The sequence below is a fragment of the Dermacentor albipictus genome, chromosome 6 (genome assembly GCF_038994185.2).
Source record: "Dermacentor albipictus isolate Rhodes 1998 colony chromosome 6, USDA_Dalb.pri_finalv2, whole genome shotgun sequence".
Taxonomy (NCBI): Eukaryota; Metazoa; Arthropoda; class Arachnida; order Ixodida; family Ixodidae; genus Dermacentor; species Dermacentor albipictus.
This window is the reverse complement of record NC_091826.1, coordinates 114,273,369-114,298,982: the sequence shown is the minus strand read 5'-3', so window position 1 is coordinate 114,298,982 and position 25,614 is coordinate 114,273,369. Positions and strand designations below refer to the sequence as shown.

At 49.2% G+C, this 25,614-nt stretch overlaps 1 protein-coding gene across 1 annotated transcript in view; it reads right to left on the bottom strand.

The window, feature by feature from the left end:
* Positions 1-4,932: 4,932 nt before the first annotated feature.
* Positions 4,933-25,614, bottom strand: part of LOC135908327 (uncharacterized) — a 165,504-nt gene continuing 144,822 nt past the window's right edge. The window contains exon 7 of the mRNA XM_065440086.2: positions 4,933-5,049. Within this exon, the coding sequence (XP_065296158.1) occupies positions 5,023-5,049 (27 nt within the window). The 3' untranslated portion in view covers positions 4,933-5,022. The remainder of the gene's footprint in view (positions 5,050-25,614) is intronic.

The following is a 25,614-nucleotide window of genomic DNA, read 5'->3' as shown; positions in this document are numbered from 1 at the left end:
TCTCCTTGTGGGAATCAGTACCCACATGAACAATCCCTTGTTTGAAAAAAAGCATAACATTTAACTTATGTTGGCAATGTAAACTTACAGCATCTATTTGCCATATTTCGTTCAGCATCCATCAACTTTCGAGGGCTCTGGATTCCGGGTGTGGAAATGAGTGACATTTCCAATAAGTTGAGCCAGCGTAGTTAGCGAGCCACATTTTTCTTGTTTTCTTGAAAATTTATTGTTATGCATAGCCTATAACTGAGGAGCGGCTGATATTAAACTATATTTTACTTTTTAAGCAGTGGATCTGTATGGCAGCCATATGGCATCTTGCCTATTATTTGCTTCGAAAATTTTTTGTAAATGTAGTTTTCTTAACTTGCCTGCTGTTGTGAGCCAAATGAGCGCGCCGTAATTTAATGTGGATGAAAACGGTGGTATAGAGCAAAGCATTTATGGGCGCATGAAAGGTCGTGCAATGGCAGCGCATACAACCTGTTGGGTTAAATAGCTTCTGTGAAAAGTAGTCTAAGTGATTATCTCAGGAGATTGTTTATTGAGAAATAAATTCCATAAAGACTGGAAAGACTGTGGCAATTCTACATGTCCTCCTTCACTCTCAACAACCAGATGTTCTACAGCTTTACTGAGCTTGTGAAATAAAGCAGCCTTTGTTTTTTCCTCGTTTGCTTTTAGACCATTATTCAGTGTCCATATGTGAACGCTGCCATATATTTGTTTGCTCGACTGCCGTATTCAAGTCGGTACTTGTGTGACCAGAGAAAGACCTATAAGACAACAATTCTAAAAAATTGAGTGCACAATAAGCGTTTGGAAATATCAACAAATTGTATGCTATACTGCAGGTGTGAAAATATTAATGACAGATTAGTAGGAATACCAACAAAATAATTGAACTTGCAAAGACATTGATCATTTATGAAGTATAATGCTTTAGAGCAATGCAGCAATAAGCCCAATACTAAATTTTTCTTCTCTTATTCCAGAAGTAAAAGTCTGGGCAGAAAGCACCAGCTCAGTAGGTTTGTTTTTTCATAAGCAGGTTCGTGATGCTTATAATATTGCAGCACATACTTGGTCAAAGAAATTAAGTATCTCAGACCGATTTTCTCACATCCATTGGAGAAATGTGGCCAAGATGGTAATTTGCTACATTGCAATTGTATATTCTAATAGATGAGCGCGTCACACGTTGTATGTTTGCCGATAGGAGATTTACAGCTGGCATGCGAGGGCCTTCAGGCACATTCAAGCTGTATGTCGCAGCTTTTTGTCTGGGGGACCTCAGCAAAGTTTGTTAGAAATCAAAACAAACATTTCTGAAGATGCATATTAGTTGATAATTAGAGAAGTTATTAGTCACCCTTTGTTGTGTATTATGATGGCCACGTGGGAAAACACCAAGAAGCACACGTTGCAAATATGTTTGTAAGTAAATGGGAAATCGCATGAATAACATGGTTAACCGGTGTCCTGAGTGCCCATTCCTCCATGATATTTGATGTTCAACCTCCCTTGTGAATGTGGCTATTACTTCTGACATAGGTCTTAGGAACATTGTATGCTCGTTGTGGAAATTTGTGAAAGTTAGGCTATCATCTGTAGAGGATGTAGAAGAGGCAGAAAGACAGGGAAGTCATCAAATGCAATAGCCACCTTACTGTACTGCAGTGTTACATTGTTTTTGCCAATCACTGAAATGTGGTTTGACAAGGACCACATTGGGGAGCCCGCATTTCGGGAGACCACAATGGGGAGCCCAGAAGTTTCTGTACTTTATCGGAGTGCCCTCCCGTGTTGCTGAAAAGGTATAAAAGTACAGTGCAGTATGCTGCATAAGCATGCGTATATATTATCCTCTTTATGTACAATGATGGCCACTTGCACTGCTACTTTGTTCTCATCAGGTCTGACAAAAAGCCCCATTTACTAGTCATCATCAGTCAATAAAACTATTGACATCAGGCTGATTGCCCAGAGTGAGATGCAAACATGTGGCAATATCAGACCACGTCTCGGCAAGAGCTCAATTTTCTCGCGAGGTGTGCATACGATGGTACTTGTGAATTTCTTACAAAGGAATCGGGTAATCCTGGGGGCCGAGCATTCAAGCGGACGATGCAAAGAAAAGCAATTTCGCTGTGCAAGTTCAGTTACAACGAAGCAGCATTAGGCACAAAATCGTCTTTTAAATTGATGTAAAAAATAACGGGGTTCTGTGTGCTAGAACATAAAGAGCAGCGTGCGCTGTGAAACCCCCCACTATAGCATACCTCGTAATCAATCTTGGTTTTGGCACGTGATAGCCCAGAATTTCATTGAAATTTACTGGAATTCAGAATAAAAATATTTCCCTATTTATCGCGACCGTACGTGGTCTCTTTTAGCTCCACGGCGGCCCTTATCAGGGAGTGTCCACAGTGCCTTCTGATACGTTTGTATGACCAGTTTGGAACAGATCTCCCATAACGTTCAGTTCAAAGATGGTGGGAAAATTAAGTTATCGGTGCACATGTCCAGCAGTTTTGGACATTGCCACTTTGGCTTTATGTGGAACTTCATATATATATATATATATATATATATATATATATATATGATGGGGTTTTACGTGCCAAAGCCACTTTCAGATTATGAGGCACGCTGTAGTGGAGGACTCCGAAAATTTCGACCACCTGGGGTTCTTTAACGTGCACCTAAATGTAAGTGCACGAGTGTTTCAGAATTTTGCCCCCATTAAAATGCGGCCGCCGTCGCCGGGATTCGATCCCGCGACCTCGTGCTCAGCAGCCCAACACCGTAGCCACTGAGCAACCACGGCGGGTGTGGAACTTCAGGGCAACGCACCAGCGTAACTGAATGCGCATAATATTTAAGAAAAATAAATTTCAAAATATTGGCAGAGTTTCACCAAGTTTCAACTAACAATGCTGAGAAGGTACTTCCTTCTAACATGTGCACTTAGGTCACATAGTCGTAACGCTGGTGCTGCGTTAAAGCAGTGTTTTGATCAGGATCAAGGGGTGAAGAAACTCGATGGGACCAAATTACGTATTTTTCACCTTCACACAAGAGCGCACACTGACTCGAAGAGGTGCCACATTTAATTCGTAAAACAATTTATTACTGCTGGCGTAACGGTAATAGCCAGTCACATTGAATCTGTTTGCCCGCTTACGTTTTTGAAAGGCAGCAGGGAGGGAGAGAGACCGCCAGGGCAGCGGTTTGGGCAACGTTTTTAGATCTCTAACGCTTATCTAAAGAGATCTGAAAACGCTGGGTTTGGGTGCGTTGGTAATCCATAAGAACTTTAAAAAGCACGAACTGGTCACGGACGAAAAAGGCACATGTACATACACACAGACGCTATTACCAACCATTTATTCTTTTGATCCTGTTGCTACTTTATATAGAAACGACATCAGCGTAATGTGAGTAAATCAGTGCGTAAAACTGAAAAAGATACACAGTAGATATACAAAGTAGAACGCGGCCCATGACTGGCGTTTGGTTCGTGCAGTAGCGACGTCCTGCAGGACTGCCTTTTGTTTTGTTTGTGTCACCGTCACCGCTGGTCCGTTACCCCCATGCATCCGGAAGTGAATGAAAAATTGTCTCCGGGTATAATGGCTAGCTTTATTTTAGAGTAGGATAATATGTAGTGAAGGTGAGTAGGAAAGTACTAAACGTTGAATGCATGGCGTTTGCGCGGCTTCTGCATGCCTATTGAGCCGACGTAGGTGTGGCAGCACTTATTGATGTTTTTTTTACCATTACTTGGTTTTCTTTTTCCTGGTGCTGTTATTTGCATTTCCCTGTGCTTTTATTTTTCGACGCATTTGACACCTTCGAATGCTGTGCAACTTGGAGGTTGTTTTTGATAGTGATCTTAGTGTACGCCCAGGAGTCGGGTGAAGCTCATGCGACAGTTACCTATCACATACAATGTTTTCCTGAAATAAACCTCCTTTGATGGTGAGTGTCATGTGGCGTCCCCTCCTGTTGCTTAGCATAGTCACGCTGTTGCAACCACGCCCAATTACGTGTCCTGCTGAAACCAAGGCACTAAGAAGGAGCGTCCACCAAAAAGCTTAACACACCGGAAAACCTACCGGACCGCATCTCAACTTCTCTTGTCCAGCACAGTAGCAGCGGCACTACTCACCCGTCCTCCACAGCTGACGTGTGGGACAGTGCTTTGCAAAAAGGTAGAAACGGCTTGGCTAACAACGCATGCACTCATCAACTAATTGGTCTGCACAAATACGCACTGCTAGCACCCCTGCACTAAGTGCAAAACAAAATAAGCGGGCTTCGATCACTTACGTCTCTGGAGAGATTTTCACACGTCAAGAATTTCCAAAGACTATGACGTCGAGTCTGACTTGTTCCTATAAAGATGCCCAAGAACCACCCCGTTAGAATTCGACAACAATGCAATAACCTTCCCTGTTTTGTCGATAGAATACCGTGGTAAGACTTCCAGGCAGACCTACATTGATGAAGCCAGAAAACTCAAAATACTAAAACAGTAACAGGATCGCGTGGCATAAGACAATGTTCCTTGAAACCCCTGGCCGAGCACCCAGACAGATCAGGCGCTAAGGTAAATTCGAATTCAGCCTCTATTAACACCGAAGAAAATGATGAGTCTTCACGGCTCCTTTTAGAATTATTACACGCGCAATGTTCCACGCATGCGACAAATAAAACGACGGTCCTTTTCCACATTACCTATTTGAAAGCGCTCCATCAAGGGCATATATTATCGCCCTTGCTATGCAAACGCTTTCTTGCACTGTTGTTAAAGGTGGCATCTGCTGAACGTAGCCACCGTACTGCTGGCTACGATGTGCTACATCTTGCTGAAGCATCAGATTGCTTCTGTCATATGCTTAACATTTAGATTAAAACGCTATCCAGCGGGTAAGAACATGTTTATTTTCAGTATCCGGAAGTATTCGATGGTAAAACAGGAACATCAGTGTAGAAAAACGTTCTTTTCCCATACTATTTCCATGGACTCCCACTTGTTTCCTGAAAGAAAGAGAACAACATCCAAAGGTATTAGCATAGTGCTTGTTGTTCACTAAACAGACACTAAATATTCCGCGTCTCGATGTAGACAAGCGAGCGCATTTTCGGCTAATTCACAGAACACGTTGTGCAGTGAATGTGTAGCCTGGATATACATACATACATACATACACACACACACGCACACACGCACGCACACACACACACACACATATATATATATATATTATATATATATATATATATATATATATATATATATGTATCCAACCATGTGAACTCACTAGGCCACCCTTCAGGAAAATTCAAGGCCACTATTCGCACGAAATTAGGATTCTCCACTCACTACAATACAGAAGCTGGCGAATTATTCCTACTACGCAAGTTCCGCTCACTTTTCTAGGGGAATTAATGAAAACATAGGTTGACATTCATGCTCAACTAGTAAGAGGCATATTCCCAAGATGTTTGGTGCACTAATCAATATTTGTTCTGTCGGTTTTAGGCATTTATTAACGGTTATACGGGGTGTCCCAAGTATCACGCACCAAGGTTTGACAATATGCAAAGGGTACATAGCTGGACAGAACCAAGGTAATATTGTTTGCCGTCGCTTGGAGATACTCAGATTATTTTTTGCATTCCGCCTAATTACAGAATTGGACCTACTTATTTAAACAACTTCTCAGATATTATAATTAGACGAACAATGTTAAAGAGGAAATTGTAATGGAAAGTGAAAAACTTTCGATACGGCTTTCTGTTGCTGAATATATGCTACATAAAAGCGTTTTTCCGAGTGTGAAAGAAGCCCGCGAATACGCACAAAGTGCCTCGAGCGGCCAGTCGCGCGGCAGTTTTGTGCAGATGCCCCCGAAAAAAAAATCACAGCTCTTCCACCCTGTGAAGAGGGAAGTCCAATGAAGCTGGCGCTATGGTTAGTTTTGCTATGTTGGGGTTTTCCTATGTCGGGGATTTGCTATGTTCAGTTTTACAATTATGAGTTTAGTATTGGGCGAATAAAGAGACATTTACTCAAAGATCCCCATTGTCGTGATTTACTTCTTGACCATTGTAATAATTGTAATAATAATAATACCACCGAGTCTTCCAGCTCTACTTATTTTGTGGATTTTTTGGACTTTGCCAGTGAACTGCTATTTCCTCCTTAACTGCAATGGAGATGGAGTCTCACGCGCGTCCGCCGGAGTCGCCAGTGCCCGCGGCGGCTGCCTCCAGGAAGCGCAACGGTGAAGATTCCTGTGACGACGCCTTCGAGCTGGTGCGGAGTCGTAAAGCAAAACGAAGGTTTCACAGCGCATCCTCGAATTCGAGTGAGTCCACCGTGAGATCTTCGCAGAATACCAAGGAGCTCACCATCCTGTTCACGCCAGTTCTCGCTACTGACAACCTGAGAAGCCTCAACAGGCAAGCCGTGTCTTCACATCTAGAGGCACTGGTTCGGAATGAAATCAAAGACATGAGGGTGAACACCCGTAAGAACGCCCTAGCAATTTACGTAGAACACGTGGCTGCGTTGGATTCTTTGCGCAATGTCACGGAACTAGACGGGATGAAATTCCGCCCTCGTATTCCGCTGGGCAAACAAATCAGTAGTGGCGTAATTTACGATGTTGATGAGACCGCTGTCGACTCCGATCTGTCGATCTCAATCAAGCCAGCTACAGAAAACACCATCATCACAAACGCGTTTCGTCTCGGCACGTCACAGTGGGTCAAAATCATATTTAAAGGCGAATCCCTACCATCGCATGCAAAAGTAGGCCACTTCCGACACGCAGTTCGCCAATTCATGCCAAAACCGCTGCAGTGCTGGAAGTGCATGAAGTTTGGGCATGTGAGCAGTGTGTGCAAGAACACTACTGTCTGTTCTCGCTGCACGGGGCCCCACACCACTAACACGTGCGAAGCCAGTGTGCTGAAATGCACAAACTGCAGCGGCCCTCACGATGCCTCCTCGAAGGAATGCCCGTCAACTCGGAAGGAAATGGCAATATTGAGGAAAATGGTTAGAGACCACCCGTCTCACCGAGAAGCAGCAACATCTATTAGGCGGCGCCGATCGCATCGCCGACGTCACTCACGAACCTCCAAAGGCTCTGCATAGCGCCAGCCACGTACACTGCCACCCACTCTTCCTGCCAGGCCAAACGCAGTCAGTTCAAAGGACAAAGATGCAACGAACAGCCCTGCTGCTGACGCGTGGCCTGCACTCTTGAGGCTACATGCTCCTACTGAGCGCAATCAGACGTCTACAGCAAGGGACACTTCGACTGTTCCTGATAAACTGACGGACCAAGAGCAACAAATTGTTGTCATGATCAGCTCTCTGGTGAGTGCTATTCGTGTTCTTCTGGACAAGATACAGACACCAACAGCTAGAAGTGCGTTGCAAGTGCTTGATGCCATCAATCCGGTTCTAGCGAGCCTCCAGAAGTCCAGTGCTTGAGAACTTCTACAGCAGAACCGCGGCTCATCGACAGTAACAGCGATCGTTCCGGGATGATGTCAGAAGTGCCTTCATATTCCAATGGAATGTGAGAGGTCTAAGGTAGGTCAGGTATTTTGGATTTTCGACAGTTCGTGTTTGACTACCACTTTCCTTTACTGGTGATCTGTGAACCGATCCTATCAGCCTGCATAAGACTATCAGGATATGAACCTTTTGTTTCAACAATGTGTGTCCGTAGTAGTGCGGTTCTGGTTTACATTCGCAAGGACCTAACGTATTTTTCGAGCGCCCCACGACGGTAACCAATGCGTCTGTGTTAGTGCGAAGAAGAAGAGGCTGTCTTTTACTATTATTGGCGTCTACCTATCCCCAACAAGTCAGTTTGACAGCAAAAGACTAGAAGATATTATGGCTACTACTCCCGGTCCTTGGATAATAACTGAGGACTTCAACGCTCACCACCATATATGGGGAAGCTGCAGGATAATTTCGAGGGGCAGGTCACTAGTATCCTTTGCATCAGCCCACAACCTGTGTCTTCTAAATAACGGAAGTCCGACATTTCTGTGAGGAATCAAGTACAGTAGCTGCCTTGACTTGACTTTGGTGTCAGGTTGCCTGACTTCGAGCGTGCAGTGGCTCAATGATATTGAAACCCATGGAAGTGATCATAATTCTACCTATGTGCGAATCAATGGTCTAGACGCCGCATTACCGGATCTATCTCGCCAAATCGATTGGTCAGTCTTTCAAGATCGAATTGAAGACCCCTGCAAGAAACATATCGCACGCAGATTAGAAGACCCAATTGCAGACGCAATGCAAGATTGCACGCATTGCTTCACACATCCGAAAAAGCGTACAGAGAATGACATTGAATTGGAAAGGCTTCGTACAATACGTCGCCGTGCTGAAAGAAGGTACTGGCGCACAAAGTCCATTCTTAACCTCAGAGAAGCTCGGCACATGCAAAAGAAGATAAGACACCGAATGGTTAAGCTAGCGGATCAAAGATGGAAATGCTTTTGCGAGTCACTAGACCCCCGCAAGCCATAGTCCCGTGTGTGGCGTACCCTACGGGGTCTTTGCTCAAGACCCCAGCAACGCCAATGCACTCGCTCTCTATCAAAACCGCCGTGAGATAGACGTTGCAGAGAAATTTTGCACGCAAATCGCCGGCGGCACAGTTTTAGTCCCTGACATGGCTTTAAGCGGCATCCCCGGTCCACGAGATACCAGTATGGAGGCTCCATTCTCTATGGAAGAGTTAGAAGCTGCTATGGCGCTCTGTAGGTGTTCGTCTTCACCAGGGCCCGATGGCATAACATATACTGCTTTGCGCCACATAGGCCGAGAAGCACGAAGAGAACTCCTCAGCCTTTTTAATAGTTCATGGCAAGATGGTGTCGTCCCGCAGGAGTGGAAACGCAGCCGCCTGGTACCGCTACTAAAAGCAGGAAAGTCGCCGCTCGAACTGGCATCGTATCGGCCTATAGCACTTGCCAGCTGCGTCGGGAAACTCATGGAACGCATGATCCTCAGGCGTCTCGAATGGTACCTAGAACACCACAAGATATACCCCGATTCTATGGCGGGATTTCGACGAGGCCGTTCATCGATTGACAGTGTCATCGATTTAGTGTCATCTGTAGAACAGCAAAAATCTTGGAAACGGTTATCAGTAGCGCTCTTTCTGGACTTGAAAGGCGCTTACGACAATGTTTCCCATCAACCCATTCTAGAAGCACTTTTGACAATTTAACTAAGAGGTCTAGTATATCGGTGGATCAGAAACTACTTGACACAAAGGTCCTTGATCGTACATACGGAAGATGGTCCGACTACCGACCACTACATATGCCGAGGAGTTCCCCAAGGTGGGGTTCTAAGCCCCATTCTTTTCAACCTCGCGCTTCTTGGGCTGGCCAAATCCCTGCCGATGACATCTGAATCTAGTCATCAGCGGTCACTCGTCTGCAGGTTCGCGCAAGGCTGCAGAAAGCAGCAACACAGGCATCTCACTATCTCCACACGCAAGGCCTTACTATCTCAACAGAAAAATGTGCGTTAGTCGCTTTTGAGAGAAAAGCAATGCCTCGTTATCCAGTATGCACTAATGTCCAACCTATCTCCTACAAGATAAATCATCGGTTTTTGGGTGTCATTATCTACCGGGACCTCTCTTGGAGCCCTCATGTTTCCCACTTGAGGAAGCTCACATCTATTGTTCATTTCTTCAAGTTTATCGAAGGCAAAACATGGGGATCGTCAGTGGGCTCCATGCTACAGTTATATCGAACACTTCTTATCGGATTGCTACGTTATAGTTCTCCCGTGCTTGCTACAGCATGCAAGTCAAACCTTCGAGAACTCCAGAGCGTGCAAGCACAGGCACTACGTGTTTGCCTAGGACTTCGGCGGAGCGCCTTAACAGCAGGAACCATTATAATGGCTCGAGACCATCAGATCACGACTTACATTAGCATCTACACGCTTAGGGCCCATGTTCATGTTTCACGCATGCAATCAAGCTCTCTTGCCTGCCTGCCAGAACGACGACCACAGGCGTCCTTCTCCAACGAGGTCAGCATCCATCGTGCCTGTCTACCATCGGGCTTCACACCCTCAGCACGTTCAACCTCAGCTTTGTGGTGTTTAAAACAACCTCAAGTGCGTCTCACGGTTCCAGGGATAAGCAAGAAGACCGACCTGCCTACCTTGGCCCTGAAGCAAGCAGCTTTGGATTGTTTGAACACCTTCTACTTTGACCGAGTCCACATATATACGGATAGCTCTTCCACTCAGACCAGCTCCACCGGTGCAGTGGTTATACCATCACGATCAATTAGCGTCCGATACAAGATTTCTCACATGACAACATCGACCGGATCGGAGCTAGTTGCCCTCCGAGATGTCATTGATTACATTAACAACCAACCTGCTAATAGGTGGGCAATATTCTGCGATTCGAAGGCGGCCTTACATTGTCTTCTGTCATCTCTTCGTCGCGGGTCGTGTGAACAACTAGTGTCGGAGATACGAGAAATGCACCATCGTATGATAGCCAAAGGACACGACGTTGTGTTTCAGTGTTGCCCGGCCATTGCGGTATCTCCGGCAACGACCTCGCTGACGAAGCTGCTTGGAAAGCACGCGAAGGAGCATTCCTCTTTCCTGCACCTTTATCGCGGATCAATGCAGCCCAACACCTAAGCAAGGTAGCACACCGTATGACATTAGAGAAGTGGCATACACCTGAATTCACCCAAGAACGATTGCATTACCTTGACCCCTCTATGCAACTGCGGCTGTTACCAGGGCTTCTGCGAAATGAGGAAACAATGCTGTGCCGCTTACGCTTGGGCGTCGCATTCACCAATACATATACGTTTTTATTGAAATGACTGATAGCGCCGACTGTAATGCCTGCGGTGCCGAGGAAACTATAGAACATCTACTGTGCTACTGCCCATCCTTTCAAAATGAAAGACATGACCTCTGTACAGGTCTCAATCAGCTAGATAGAACACCGATCATCTTGAAGAAGATATCGGGACCATGGCCTCGCATATCCCAGCTACATAAGGCCAAAAAAGCTTTGCTGCGATATTTGTAGACTGCTAGATTGAGTCAGCGTCTGTGATCCGGACTGAGTGACCGAACGATATACCCAGTAGACTTTCTCTTCCTCTTTTAATCTTTCCGTCCCCTTTTACCTTTACCCAGTGTAGGGTAGCCAACCGGGCTCAGTCCTGGTTAACCTCCCTAATTTTCCTTTATCATTTGCTCTCTCTCTCTCCTCTCCTTGTGATCACTGCGGTACACGACAAGTGGTTGCGCTTTGTGTAATGTTCTTCCCGAATGTTAAGTCGATGCAAGATTGGTATCACCGTGTCCTTACTTTTTCGTAATATGCATTTGTTTTCAAGCAAAGGTTTACATGTGCACACTTTGCAGTGATACGGCAAATGCGACCCAGTCCCATTCTTGATTAATAGAGCATGCTCTCGCAGGCGGTCAATTATACAGCGCCCAGCCTGGACATTGTACACCTTGCCGCAGTTTAACGGAATCTTATACAAGACGCCAGCGGAACGCCTTTCGAAAAAACACTTTACGTGGCTTTTTACCCATTCGGCCCCTTTAGGGGAAGACAGGCGCGCACAAATGCGAGAAAGTTTCCGAGGAGTCGAGAACTGTGCTTCCTAATGGCAAAGGAGGAAGAACGATCTTGTAATTATCGGTAACGGTTGTCGCTGCAAGACATCCTCGATCTACGGCCGATGCGCTGTTTCCAGCAGGGCACATTGTGAACACTGCCGTTCAAAGCGGCTTCTTTTTTTCCATGCCCCTGGGCTTGCACACCCACGCTTGCAGAAGGCGAATTTATCTGAACCACATGATTATGTTGTACCGGCAGTAAGAAAACAAATGCCAATAGAGAACAGTTTTTGTGAAAAGGACGCTGAAAGATTTGGTGATGGTGGAATAAAGCCCACGTCTGGGACCACATGTACAGCCTACTTGGAGCACTGTAGAACCAGAAAAATTGCGACTGCGAAAGTTTACTGCCAATGACGCCACATCCCGAATACGTTTCGGTGGTAGTGGGATGGGCATTCCGTTGGGGCGTTCCTTCAACGACCGAATTGCGACCAATCTCTAAGGACTCATGCACTTTGCGTCGCACAACACTGGCAGATAATCAGTCAATGAATTGATAAAGGTATTAAGGAGTGAAGGGGGCTTATATGGTTCTCATCATGGTTCATAATGGTTCGACGTGGATGCATAAGGTGCTGAGGAGCTATAAGGGCCTATAATGATCTGGAAAATTCTGATCAGGTTGATAAGGACAGTTGATAACCACGCATCACTTAGCCGAACTTCAGTAGAGCAGATGATACGAGTATTATTGACTACTTATCTAACGAATTTACCGCCTTTGAAGAACTTTCAATACGTTCCACTACAAACATCGAAACATTTAGCATGGTTTCAAAAAAATTATGTTTCATTGTATTTCTAAGTGTGTACCTTTTAAACCTAAAACAAACGAGAAAGCACAATCCCTGGATCTAACGTGACATCATTCATGCCAAACGTAAAGTCAAACGTCTGAAAAATCAATGAAACTAAAACCTAAACCTTCATCTCGAAGTAACCTTACTCTGGCTATCCCAGACATGAAATCTAGAATAAAGACAGTGAAGTCAAACTTATACACAAACACACTTCAAGGATTTCTAAGAAATTCACCAAGCAAATTCTGGAACTACCATAATCCTAAGGCATCACGTGATCCCCAAGTGTCGCCCGAAACTAGCAAACAAAGTGCTCATTCACTAAATAACTACTTTTCTTCTATCTTCACATCTGACGATGGGAAACAACCCCAAATTGACATCACCGTTAACAGCACACTAAGCCCCCTCACCGTCACGGAGGCCGGAGTACTGAACCTTCTCCTAAACCTGGACACAAAAAAGGGGCCAGGCCCGGATAAAATACCCAACGCTTTCTTGAAACGGTACGCAGAATGGATGACGAAGTACCTTTGTATAATATTTAACAAATCATCATCATCATCTGTTCTTCCACAGGATTGGAAATCCGCAAAAGTTGTCGCAATACATAAGTCAGGCTGCAAAGACGACCCGTCCAACTTTCGGCCGATTTCGCTTACGAGTACCATGTGCGAACTTCTAGAACACATCATACTAAAACATATAACAGTTTTCTTAGACAAGGAGAGTATCATATCACCATATCAACATGACTTTCGCAGAGGCCTTTCTACAATCACTCAACTACTGGAACTAGCCTACTACATATCATTTAATATCGAGCAACAAAGACAAACAGACCTCATCCCACTCGATTTCTCGAAGGCATTTGATCGGGCATCACAAAAAACTCATAAGGAAACTTGAGATTGCATTAGGTACAGGCCCCATAATTGACTGGATTTGCGAGTATCTTACTAACCGTACCCAGTTTGTGGAGGTGAATGGACAGATTTCCCAGACAGCCCGGCTAACATCGGGAGTCCCCCAAGGAAGCGTTCTGGCTCCCCTTTTATTTCTAATCTTTATTAATGACCTACCCGCAAAAATCGCAGGAAACATTAGGCATCCTTTACCGAAATATTAACTCGTATGATGACCATATAACTATAGACAAGGACTTCAAAGATGCGTCTAACTGGTGTGCCCACTGGCAGATGACCATCAATACTAAGAAATCTGCTGTTCTTTCAATCACTAGAAAAAAGAAATAACTCGAGCTTTAAGTATACCGTTAACGATGTGCCACTAATACGAGTTCATGAACACAAGTAGCTCGGATTAACGTTAACACATGACTTCAGATGGAACTCCCGTATAAATAATGTCACAGCAACTGCAATGAAACGCCTTTTCTTTCTTGGAAGACACCTGCGACTAGCACCACCCGATACAAAACTTCTGGCTTACAAAACTTTCGTCAGGTCAGTCCTTGAGTACGCAAGTGTTATCTGGTTTCCACACACTAAACAACTAATTAAGAAACTAGAAGGTGTACAAAGGAAAGCTCTACGGTATATATACAATAAACATAAATTAACAGACTCGCCCACCGAACTACTTAACAAAGCCGGAATCCTAACAGTACAAAACCGAGCTGTAGTAGCCCGTTCTAAACTTTTGTACCAGCTCTTACATAACAAGCTTAATATTGATACCTCTAGATACATCTCCAGAAATGAAACAAGGCCAACGCGGCACAAAAACACACAAACCCTCAATGAGCATTCTTTTCATACCGATTGCTTTAAGAATTCATTCTTTCCTTTAGCGATAAGAGATTGGAATAAACTGAGTGAATCCATTGGTGACAGCTCCTCAATAGATACATTTGCTAATTCAGTGGAAAAACACCTCCTTGCCTTACACCTCTGGCACACAGTCAGGTTTGTTACCGATCTTCATAGCCTAACACTTTAATCTATGAGTGTTCCTTTTGTATGATGCATCATACGCATGACTTCATCCTGTTTGTCATGTTCAGGTATTGTATGTAACATAGGTGCTTTCAGGTGCTTTTTTTCTTTGTTGTTTTGCTTCTTGTTTTCTCAGATTCTTCCTTGTTATAGTATATTGTACCCAAATATTGCATTTGTGATGAACTATCTATTTCTTTTGTTTAGTGAAACCGAAACCTTTACAATAAAACACTTATGAATATATAATCTATATATATTCTTTGTTCGCAAATACTACCATATGTACTTGCCCTTCCTGTTATAATCCCATGAGGGATTGACAGTATGTGAAAACAAATAAATAAGGGTTGATCAGGGTCGGATAGAGACCGATAAGGTTGTTAAGGACCGATGACACTTGATATGGGTAGGATCATGTCCGATAAATTTGACAAGGACAGAAAGGAGTGATAAGTGTTTACATTGGTCGAATAAAGTTGGATAGGATTAATAATTACAGCGGCCTGCGAGCAGGTGAGCAAGTGGCACAAGTTTACGCATACTAAGAAAACTCCAGTGGAGTTTCTGTGCAAATTTTTTCCCCTGTGTATCTCAGGTAGCTTTATACGTCGTACAGCTCACACACCAAGTATTCGGGTCCAGCCATTCCCTAATCACAAAAGATCCATCATATTTAGCCGTAATTTTGACCTTGTGTCCGTGGTACTAAGTTTACACGTCGCTGTCTTTGTAAGTTGCCACTGTACGATGTAATCAAAGCGCACCTGCGCTTGTTTTGTGCTGGAAGCTCTCTGGCGTTTCTCGGCTCGAATGTCGCTCATCAGCGGCTCTCGTCTCACGGAGCATGTTGCATTTACGGGCTTGTCTACGTTAAGTGATCCTTTGAGCTTCGGTAATTGTCTATAGACATTATGTTTGGCTTCGTCTCTGCAGAACTTTGAAATGAGGTGTTCGAAACATACGCGACTGCTTTTACGTGGTACTGCAAACAGCTGGAACGAGTAACCCGAGAAGAAAGAAGTTAGATTAGCACAGTCATTTTAGCGTAAGGACTGCTTTCTGTTTCTGGCTATGGCACAGTATACGAAAGCGCCGCATAAAGCGGCCCAGCCTTAACGACAGCACTCGTGAAAACTCGGCGTCCTGGGTGCCTCCTGCGGCAACGGAACGCCGTCCACACTTCACCTGGCATGAATATATAGCGCAAAACACCATTCACCTCTGAGTAGCCAAGGGATACTGGACAAGCGTCTTTGGCCATTAACCTCGCCACCGATAGCACAACTGCACTACGTCACCTTAGTAAGCTGCAGGTTCTCGCCTGCAGCCTTACTATGGCGAGGTGTTGGAGAACCAGAGTAGTTGCGCGGGTTCCAGGATGGCGCCATACTTTAGGTGGAAGCAGCCAACGCTCGGCGTTCGGCGCTCACCATGCTTAGGCGGACCACGAAAAGAATGGCCGCCTGCAGCAAACAGATTTCGTGATGCCGCCAAAGTATAGTATGAGGAATCAAGCAGTGGTCCTGGCCTGAATGGTGTGCAACTTTGGTAGGCGCCTTCGGCCGGCTCTCCTATGCCTGCGCTAACTCTGACCAGCACTGCTTCGAGGGCGCGCCTCGCAAAGTGGATTTCCGTCCACAGCAGTCAGTGACGTGGCCTACAAGCTTTCCATAACTTGGGCACGTGGAGGCGCCGCCCCGTCGGGTGACGCCGTCGGTTTCACTCCAGCCGCTCTGACTCACCCGGCCACCGCTGCTTCTGCTTTTATCCACCGTGAGGCAGCGCCCGGGCTCACACTTTCCAGAAGCTTCGTTCACTCCATAACGGTGGGTGGCCCAACTGAAGTTCGCGAGCGATGGCCATCTACCCAAGTAGAATCGGCACGCCCGTTACCATCTCTGAGTGTCACTACGCCTGACCGATCGTTACGTAGTATTCCACCCTCAAGAACGGACTGCTCAACCACACGGGACGTGTCGTCGAACTCGGATGATGCAGCACAACTCCTCCAGGAGCAAGTATGTCCACGGACCCCAGCGAAGAGACGGGTCCTGAACCATTAGAACCGCATCCTCGGAGTTCAGTGCTGTCACTGGCTGAAGGCGCAGAAGTTCGCTACCCTCCCCCTCCTGCCGAGCAATGTATCGGTAAGGAAGCCAATGCCACGAACACTGCTGAGGCCGTTATTATGAAAGGCCTGCCCGTGTGGTCCACGTTCCCCTATACGCCTCGTGCACCGCCTATACAGACGCCACTGAAAGCCACCTAGCGGGCGCTTCCAACAGTACACGCGGAAGCAGTAGCAGACGAAAACTCTTTGCAGCAAGGATGGCTGAAGTTCGCAGCTGTGATTTCTCCTTTGTTCGGGTGCCTGGCTGCTTCTTCTGCGGTGACAGCTGTAGGGAAGATGCTGACCTCTGTGCGCGCGGGTATGAACACGATGTTAAGGGTGTTTGAGACATAGTCCACATACGTGCAAGGCGTGTCCCGCAGACAAACGCCGTGAACCCCATTTACATGACGTGGAGCTCATGTTCACTAGCCAATAAATTTTGTTGAGTGATGCACCTCTCGATGTTTTTTTTTAATTTTACCCTTGCCGCAATGCTGCTTCTGTACCTGAATAATAAGCACCCGTCGTTAGTGCAGACTTATATGAAACAAATCCCCACGGTGCAATCTCTGCATATGACGCTGTGATTTTTCTGCCAATGAATACATGTGACATCCAAGAATAATTGCAGTCGAAGTCACCTCAAGAAGAGTAATTGCCAATTTATTGATGGAAACGCGTACACTAGCTAACGGAGTCACCAAACACACGGGTTAATAAAAGCACGTGTTAGTGCTTTACCGCCGATGCAATTCTGCTGCATACGCCAATGAATTACCGTTCGCGCTGCAGTTTGTGCAACCTTAACTTCCCCAAGGGAGCTGCTTGGAAACGCACAAAGCTAAAGACTGTCTAACTTTTCAGTACCTTTTTATATTACTAGAAAGAGGTGCCACATGATATATTTAAAGGCAGAGCAGCGCTAATCAAAGTATATGAGCGCTGGTGACAAATCCCGGTTTAATCATCTGCAGCGTAAGTATAAGAAAGAATTCAGTTGAGTACAAAACTCACATGCAAGAAGGGACTACGTTGTGAAACAAACAAATCACTTGGCGTGTTAAGTTTGCTCAGGCAGCATCGAGGTGTGATGACTTCCCAAACGGGACGCGAACTTTTCAGCGAGAAATGGAACAAAAATACCATATGCAGCAGCTATTAGCGATTCTCGCCCCGAACTACCTATTTTCTAAACACATTTCCAAGAACGCAAACGATATCTAAGATGCCCTCGGGCGAAAAGAATAAAGCTGTTAAAGAAGCACTTCCTTGGTATCATTCTAATAAGACATAGCGTGATTTATACCCTTTACAAACAAGGCAGGGTGAAAACTTCGCAGCTCAAAAGAATCGACAAGAGTTATGCATGGAGCAACTATCAACAGTTAAACATGTGCGAAGCCACGCATAAAATAGATGTAAAAACATGAAGTGCGCGACAGCTGGTGCGAGGATTTACCGGGCCACGTGAAATCAACAATTTCAGTTCTTGAAAACTTCAGTAGCTTTAACATACAACGCAATGCGCTCGTGCAGTCGTGCTGCCTAGCTAGCGCAACGCGGTAATGAAGCAGAAAACAATATAAGCGGCAAACAGCATTCCGAACTTAAGCGAAATGCCTTTAAGCCTCATGGTGCAATGCAGACGAACTTTGTTGTTCACGCGTCTGACTCTGATCGAGTGCGAAAAAAAACACCGACGAGACAAAGGAAAGGTGAGAACAAGAAATTTCCCTTCGAAGCGACGATCCATTTTTTTTTGCTACCGTTGCTCCCGCTGATGAGGCTTTGCCGGGAATAATTAGAACTGTATCGCCGGCACGTTTTCACCGGTACTTGAGCCCCCCACCCTGCAACAATTCTTTTTCGACATTCCCTGAAGCTTTGGCCACCCCAAACGTGCGAATGGTGTTGCCTATCTTGCTCTGAAAACGCGAATAAGACAGAGAAGCACGATCAACGACACAACAAACTACGGCACGCGCCAGGCTCCTCTCCCGCGTGTCCTGCGCAAGGCCGCTACCAGTGGCACGTCCGTCGGCGTGCACGGCGCGTATGCGACGGGCGAGATACCGAGGCTTCGGTGCAGACACAGCTGTCCTCTGCATCGAGCACGCAGAAGCTCGCAGCGCCGCCTTACCAACTACTGGGCACGTCGTCTCTGACTGATGACCCGACTTCTGTCCAGCAAACACATTTCCCTCCACCTCTCGGCATGCAGAGTTCTGCAGCACGCGACGTTTCGTCGAGCTCGGGTGACTCGAGCCATGGCCGGTCTGGAGCACCCATCTCGTGTTTGGAGGGAGGACGCTGGCATCGGCGTCGAGAGCAGTCGCACCTCACGTCGGATCCGCCAATTTTCGGCCCTCGTGCCGGTTCTTCTATCCCTATCCGGACAGTTTCTTCATGAGTGGGTGAAGCAAGTCGTCAGGACCATATCGGTACCAGTCGTATACCAATACTCGCCCGGGGTGGCCCAGGAGAGTTTTGGGAAGCCCTTGACCACGCCGTGCGCCGACCTAGGCCTATCCGGCCTAGCTCGAGTGCGGCCGCCAGCACGCCAGCGCGCAGACGAAGGGACGACCACCCGGCCGCCCGCCGCCGCCTCGTCGCCCATCTCCCGGCTACCCACCGCCATGGAGATCGCTGTCCAAGGACAAGAGGTGACCCCCGATGAACTTTCGGATGCTTCCTGGCAGACGCCAGGCCTCCGCGCCCAAGAGAAACGCCGCGCAGCGTTGCGCCTCGCCGCCGCCGACGCAGCTAAATCGCCGCGTTCGAAGCAGGCAAGTGCTTCGCCTCCTCAGCCCCGCCGTCACGCTCCACTTCCTCGCCTCCCGGCCGACACGATTCACCTCGTCGGCCGCCCCAAAACCCCCGTCGACCTCACCAAACTCCAGCCTTGGCATTTATACACCGCCTTGCTGCAAGCAGCGAGCCTGCAAGACCTCCCGCCCGCATCTCGCGACACGGTGCGGATCCACCCGGTCAACAACACCTTTACGCTCAGCGTCGCGGAATCGGCTCGCGCTCAAGCCTACCTCCGCATCACCTCCCTCACGGTGTCCGGCACCACTATCGCCATCCACCTCTACGCCCCACCGCCGGACGACGCCCTACGGGGCATACTCTACCACGCCTTCGACGACTTCACAGATGAAGCCATCCTTGACGATCTGCAGGCAAGCAATCCTGCACTTTCTATTGTGGGTGCCCGCCGTATGAGCAAGACTCCCCACATCTTGGTCACCCTCACGGACCCCAAACTACCCCGGTGGATCTTCTACCATGGAGTCCACCTTCGCCTCCTCCCTTTCCACAACAAGGTGGAGGCCTGTTTCAACTGCCGCTCGACTGGCCACCGGACCGACGTGTGCCCCAAGCCACAGCAAGACAGGTGCCGTCGTTGCGGCGACTTTCACCCCCCACCGCTCGAGGGCTCGCCCCCGACTTGCACCCCCCGCTGCATCGTTTGCAACGGGAATCACTCAACGCATAGTTCCAACTGTAAGCACCGCTACGTGCAGCGCCCTCAACCCCCGAAGCACACGGCACGCGGTCCTCCGCCGCCTCCGCCCTCCAAGTCGACCAGTGACTTCCCGCCCCTCGCTCCAGCGGCGCCCAAACCAGCCTCTAAGCCCACCCAGTCAACGTGGTCCCGCGGCCCCCCCGGCGCTCCCTCGGCGTCCTCCTCGCCGCAGGTCGTCGCACTGCAGCAGGAAAACGCCTCCCTACGACAGCAGCTCACTGCACAAACCGCTACACTTGCGGCACAGAAGACCCAAATTGAATCCTTCCAAGCCCAACTACGAGCTCTTGAGGAGAAGCTTGAGGCAGCCATCACGCTCCCATCATGTCTGCCCTCCTCAATCGCCTCCTCCTCTGACATGGATGTTCAGACTTGCGAAGGAGGCACTAGCAAACGCCGCAGACCCAACACCCCTCCTGCATCTCTCCACTTTTCCGAAGAGGTCCAGGCAGCCATCAAGACGACCCTGGTGGACCTAGAAAAACGGCTGGATAGCCGTTTCACCTCGATATACCAGCTTCTCACAGCACAACAAGAAGCCCTCAATGCCATGCGCACCGACCTCACTGCCTATCCCCCCGCCACGTCCTTCCAATCTCTCCAAGAGACGGTGGATAGCCTTCAAGCTTCCATGCTCGCAACCATCCGAGCCAAGCCACCGCTCCACGTCCGCACCACCTCATCCTCTGCCGCCCGACCCTCGCAAGCACCAGCCGAGGCAATACCTCTTTCTTCCGCTACTAATCATGGCTGACCGCTCTGTCGTCACCGTTTGGCAGTGGAACTGCCGTGGTTTTCGCCCCAAGCGTAACCACCTCCTTCTACACCTTCAACAACTGGACCCCTCGGTCTCTCCTGACGTCATCGTTCTACAGGAGACTCACGCCACCATTTCCCTCTCGGGTTACGTCGCCCATGACCAAGTAGCTCATCACCCTCTGCCCCATCCCGTCACGGCCATCCTCACTCGGCGGACGCTCACGGTCAATCGAGCCGATCTGCCCTTCCCTACGGTCCACCATGTCTTTATCGAGGTCCTACCTCAGCGACGTGAAGACCCCTCTCTTTTTATTCTTAATGTTTATACCCCCCCACGCGTCACCAAAGACCTGTCGCTCGTTGCTCTGCTCCGTGCCGCTGCATCGAGAGCAGCCAAATCCCCCCTCCTCGTTCTCGGTGACTTCAACGTCAGGCATCCGGACTGGGGTTACTCCAAGGCCGATGGCCCCGGCGCGAGGCTGTGGCAGCTCGCACACGACCTCCACCTCTCCCTGCTTACCGACCCCACGCAACCCACGCGCATCGGCAACAGCGTGTGCCGCGACACCACTCCGGACCTCAGCTTTTGCCGTTACGTGCACGACGCGCGCTGGTCCAATACACATCAGTCCCTGGGCAGCGACCACTACGTCCTCGCCATCCAAGCCCGTACCTCCCCGTGCAAGCCGCGCCCACACACGACCCGCTATACGGATTGGGATGCGTTCCGAGCCCGCCGGCTGCACTCTGCCACCCCCGACATCGAGGACCTTTCGATGTGGACCGACCAGCTACTGGCGGACCTCGACGGGGTCACCGCCTCGATTTCCACCACGGAGGACCATCCGGCAATTGACTCCCGCCTCGCCCACCTCTTAGCCGCTCGCACGAGCCTCACCAACCGTTGGCATAAGCAACGTCACAACCGTCGCCTGCGCCGCCGCATCGCATACCTCGATCGCGAGATCGAGCATCACACAACTGTACTCGCCCGCCAACAGTGGGAGCAGCTTTGCTCAGGGATCTCCGGTCAGTTGGGCTGCAAGCAATCGTGGCATCTCCTCCGCCACCTCCTAGACCCTGCTTCCGCCAAGTCAGTCGCTCGGCAACAATTACAACGCATTGTCCGGGCCTACCCCGGCGACACACCGTCGCTGATAGCAGACCTGGCCGCCAAATACCTCCAGCTGACACCCCCTGGCACCTCTTCTCCCCCTCTCGCGTCCTACTCCGGGGCCCCCAACCCCGAACTAGATGCCGATATCACGGAAGCTGAAGTCTACGCGGCGCTACACAAGCTCCGCACCACCTCTGCCCCCGGTCCAGATCGCATTCCCAACAAACTACTCCGAAATCTTGATGCCCCTTCGGTCCTTGCCCTCACTTCGTTCCTGAATGAGTGCTGGCGCTCCGGCAACCTCCCCCAGTCGTGGAAACACGCTCGCGTGGCTTTCATCCCGAAGCCGGGCAAGAAACTCACAATCGAGAACCTCCGGCCCATCTCACTCACATCGTGCGTCGGCAAGCTCATGGAGCACGTCGTCCTAGCTCGCTTGCAAACGTACACCGACGCTCACCACCTCCTTCCCCACACCATGATTGGTTTCCGCCCCCACCTCTCCACACAAGACGTCCTCTTGCAACTCCACCACGACCTTCTCGATCCGCCCACCTTCTCGGACACTAAGGCTCTCCTTAGCCTCGACCTTCACAAGGCGTTCGACAACGTCTCCCATTCGGCTCTTCTTACCGAACTCGCCACCATCAACCCCGGCTCTCGCACCTACCACTACATTCGCTCCTTCCTCACGGCCCGCACGGCCGAAATCATCGTGGGAGATCTCTCGTCTCCCACGTATGCGCTTGGATCTCGTGGTACCCCTCAGGGCGCTGTCTTGTGGCCTTTCCTTTTTAATCTCGCCCTTCGCTCACTTCCCGCCAAGCTCGACCGTATCCCCGATCTCAAACACACCCTGTACGCGGACGACGTAACTCTTTGGGTCACGTCTGGCTCCGACGGGCACATTGAGCAGACGTTGCAACGCGCAACTGACGTCGTCACAAGTCACGTGCACGCGGCCGGTCTCGCTTGCTCGGCGGCCAAATCGGCCCTCCTCCTCATGCGGCCCCCCGACCGGCGTCGCCACAAGACGCCTCACCCCACCATCACGATTCACGCCAACTCCACTCCCGTTCCCGTCGTCTCGCATCTCCGGGTGCTCGGGCTGATAGTACAGTCAAACCGCCATAATGCTCACACCATCGACCAGCTCTCGCTTTCGGTTCAGCAAACCGCGCGCATGCTTGCTCGTGTCAGAGCGCGGCGCATGGGCATGCGCGAACACGATCTCCTCCGCCTAGTGGACACTTTCGTCGTTTCCCGTCTCACGTACGGCCTTCCTTATACTCGTCTTCTCAAATCGGAACGCGACAAGGTCGACGTCCTCATCCGCCGTGCATACAAGACTGCTCTCGGCCTTCCCCTCAACGCGTCCACGGCACGTCTCCTCCGCCTGGGAGTACACAACACGCTCGACGAACTGATCGAAGCTCACCGCACCGCTCAGGTGCAACGCCTTCATCGTTCGCCGACCGGTCGCCACATCCTCTCTTCCATCGGTCATGACACCTCTTCTCACCCGCCAGACCTGGTCTCACTACCGCATGCTCTTCGGGCAGCCTTTTCTATCAAGCCGCTACCCAAGAATATGCTCCCGGGACACCACGACGCCCGTCGCCAAGCCCGTGCGGCCATGCTTCACGCCAAGTACGCCAACCACCCGGCCATCGCCTACGTGGATGCGGCCAGATACGCCTCGCCCGGGGACGCCTTCGCAGTCGTCTCCGTCTCGCCCTCCTCGGTACCCTCGGCACCCTCGGGGCCGACAATCACGGCCGCCACCGTTCGAACGCCCTACGTCGTCGAGGCTGAGGAGGCAGCCATCGCTTTAGCCGCCACCTCGACCAACGCCAGCGTCATACTCTCCGACTCCAAGCACGCCATCTCCAATTTCGCCCGAGGTCTCGTCTCGCCTTCCACCTTACGGCTCCTTCGCCCACTTCTACTGGAGGACGAGCCGTGTCACATTGAACTGGTCTGGGTCCCCGCCCACTCGGGTCACCCCGGCAACGAGTCGGCTCACCAACACGCTCGAGGATTCGTCGACCCAGCGGTGGGCCCCTCCGCGTTGGACGCCCCGGTGCCGGAGCCCCTGGTCACCTACCACGACATTACCCAGCACTATCGCCTCGAACGGTACGCCTACCCACCTCCACATGGCAGTCTTCCCAAGCGGTCCGAGATCGCCTGGCGTCGCCTCCAGACCCGCACCTTTCCGTGCCCCCTAGTGTATTCGCACATCCACCCTGGTGTCATTGATCCACGCTGCTGCCTGTGCGGCGACGTTGCCTCCTTGAACCACATCCTCTGGGGCTGCCCGGAAGATCCCCCGCCCGCCGACCTCGTCTCGTCACCCCCCACCGACGAACAATGGGAGGCTCTTCTCTCCAGCACCGACCGAGACATCCAAACACGGGTCCTGGCACGAGCTGAAGACTCCATCGTGAAGCACAACATGGAAGCCTACGTAGCTTAGCCTCCCTTATCCCTTACCCCTTCTAATAATAAAGTTGACACTCACTCACTCACTCGTGTTTGGAATACGGCCTGTGCGATGGGACGTTTGCCCTGGCCGTCCACTTTGTTGGCGAGGGCGATGATGCGACCCTGATTGCCACTCTAAAAAGAAAGGGGGAACGTGCTGCTGCCAGCATTCAACGTGCGTTCGCTCGCTATTATTCATCCGGTGTATTTAACGAATAAAAGTACGATAGTTATGACAAATGTCCTCGACGGGACGTTTACTTTTTCGGAAGCATTCAAAACCGGCGGCGGCATCATTCTGCTTTCGCGGCATATATATTCCTAAATTTGTTGTGGCGGGAATTTCTGTGCCTTCACATTGCCCAAACAAGCATCCAGATGGGAGAGAAAAAAAAAATGTCTTCAGCAATGCTTTGATTCTGCAAGGAAAATGGACACCTGGCTACATGGCTGCAAAGACAATAGGATACCAAAAGGGACTGTTTCTTTACCTATAAGAAACTCTGCACTATTTGTGATTACAGTACACCATTAGGAGCAACCGTTCTATCTCGTTCAGATCAATCGCTTACGTTGACAAGGAAAGCCCATAAGAGGTCCTTTGGGATGAGATTCGCCAATCATGACATGCACAGAGGCTTCCGGTCGTTTTCAGAGTTGCTTAAATTAAATGCGATATGCCAGTAGCTCCATCTTTAGGGACCTTAAGCAACACTAAGGTCCGAAAAACTTGCATTATCTAGGGACCTTAGTGTTGCTTAAGGTCGACAGATAAAAATTACCAAGGAATCGCCACTCTTTTATCTTGGTGCCGTCCTCCTCACTCTCGTACTTACTTTCTTTTGTCCTTTCTCGCATCTGTGATTACGGCCTTGATGATGCCTAATATTTCGAACAGCTGGCGGGGATATTTGTTAGTTCGCAGAAGGTCGCAGACTAGGGCGCGTCCGCTCTTTATCCAGTCTAATTTATACCTGAACCAAATATGTAGTTGTAGCCAAGACAAAAATTCATAGTTACTTAGGCAACTTGACGTAATTTCAATGCGATAGCATTGTGACCGCTCTACGTTATCACCTTAAAGTAAAACTCGACATCAATT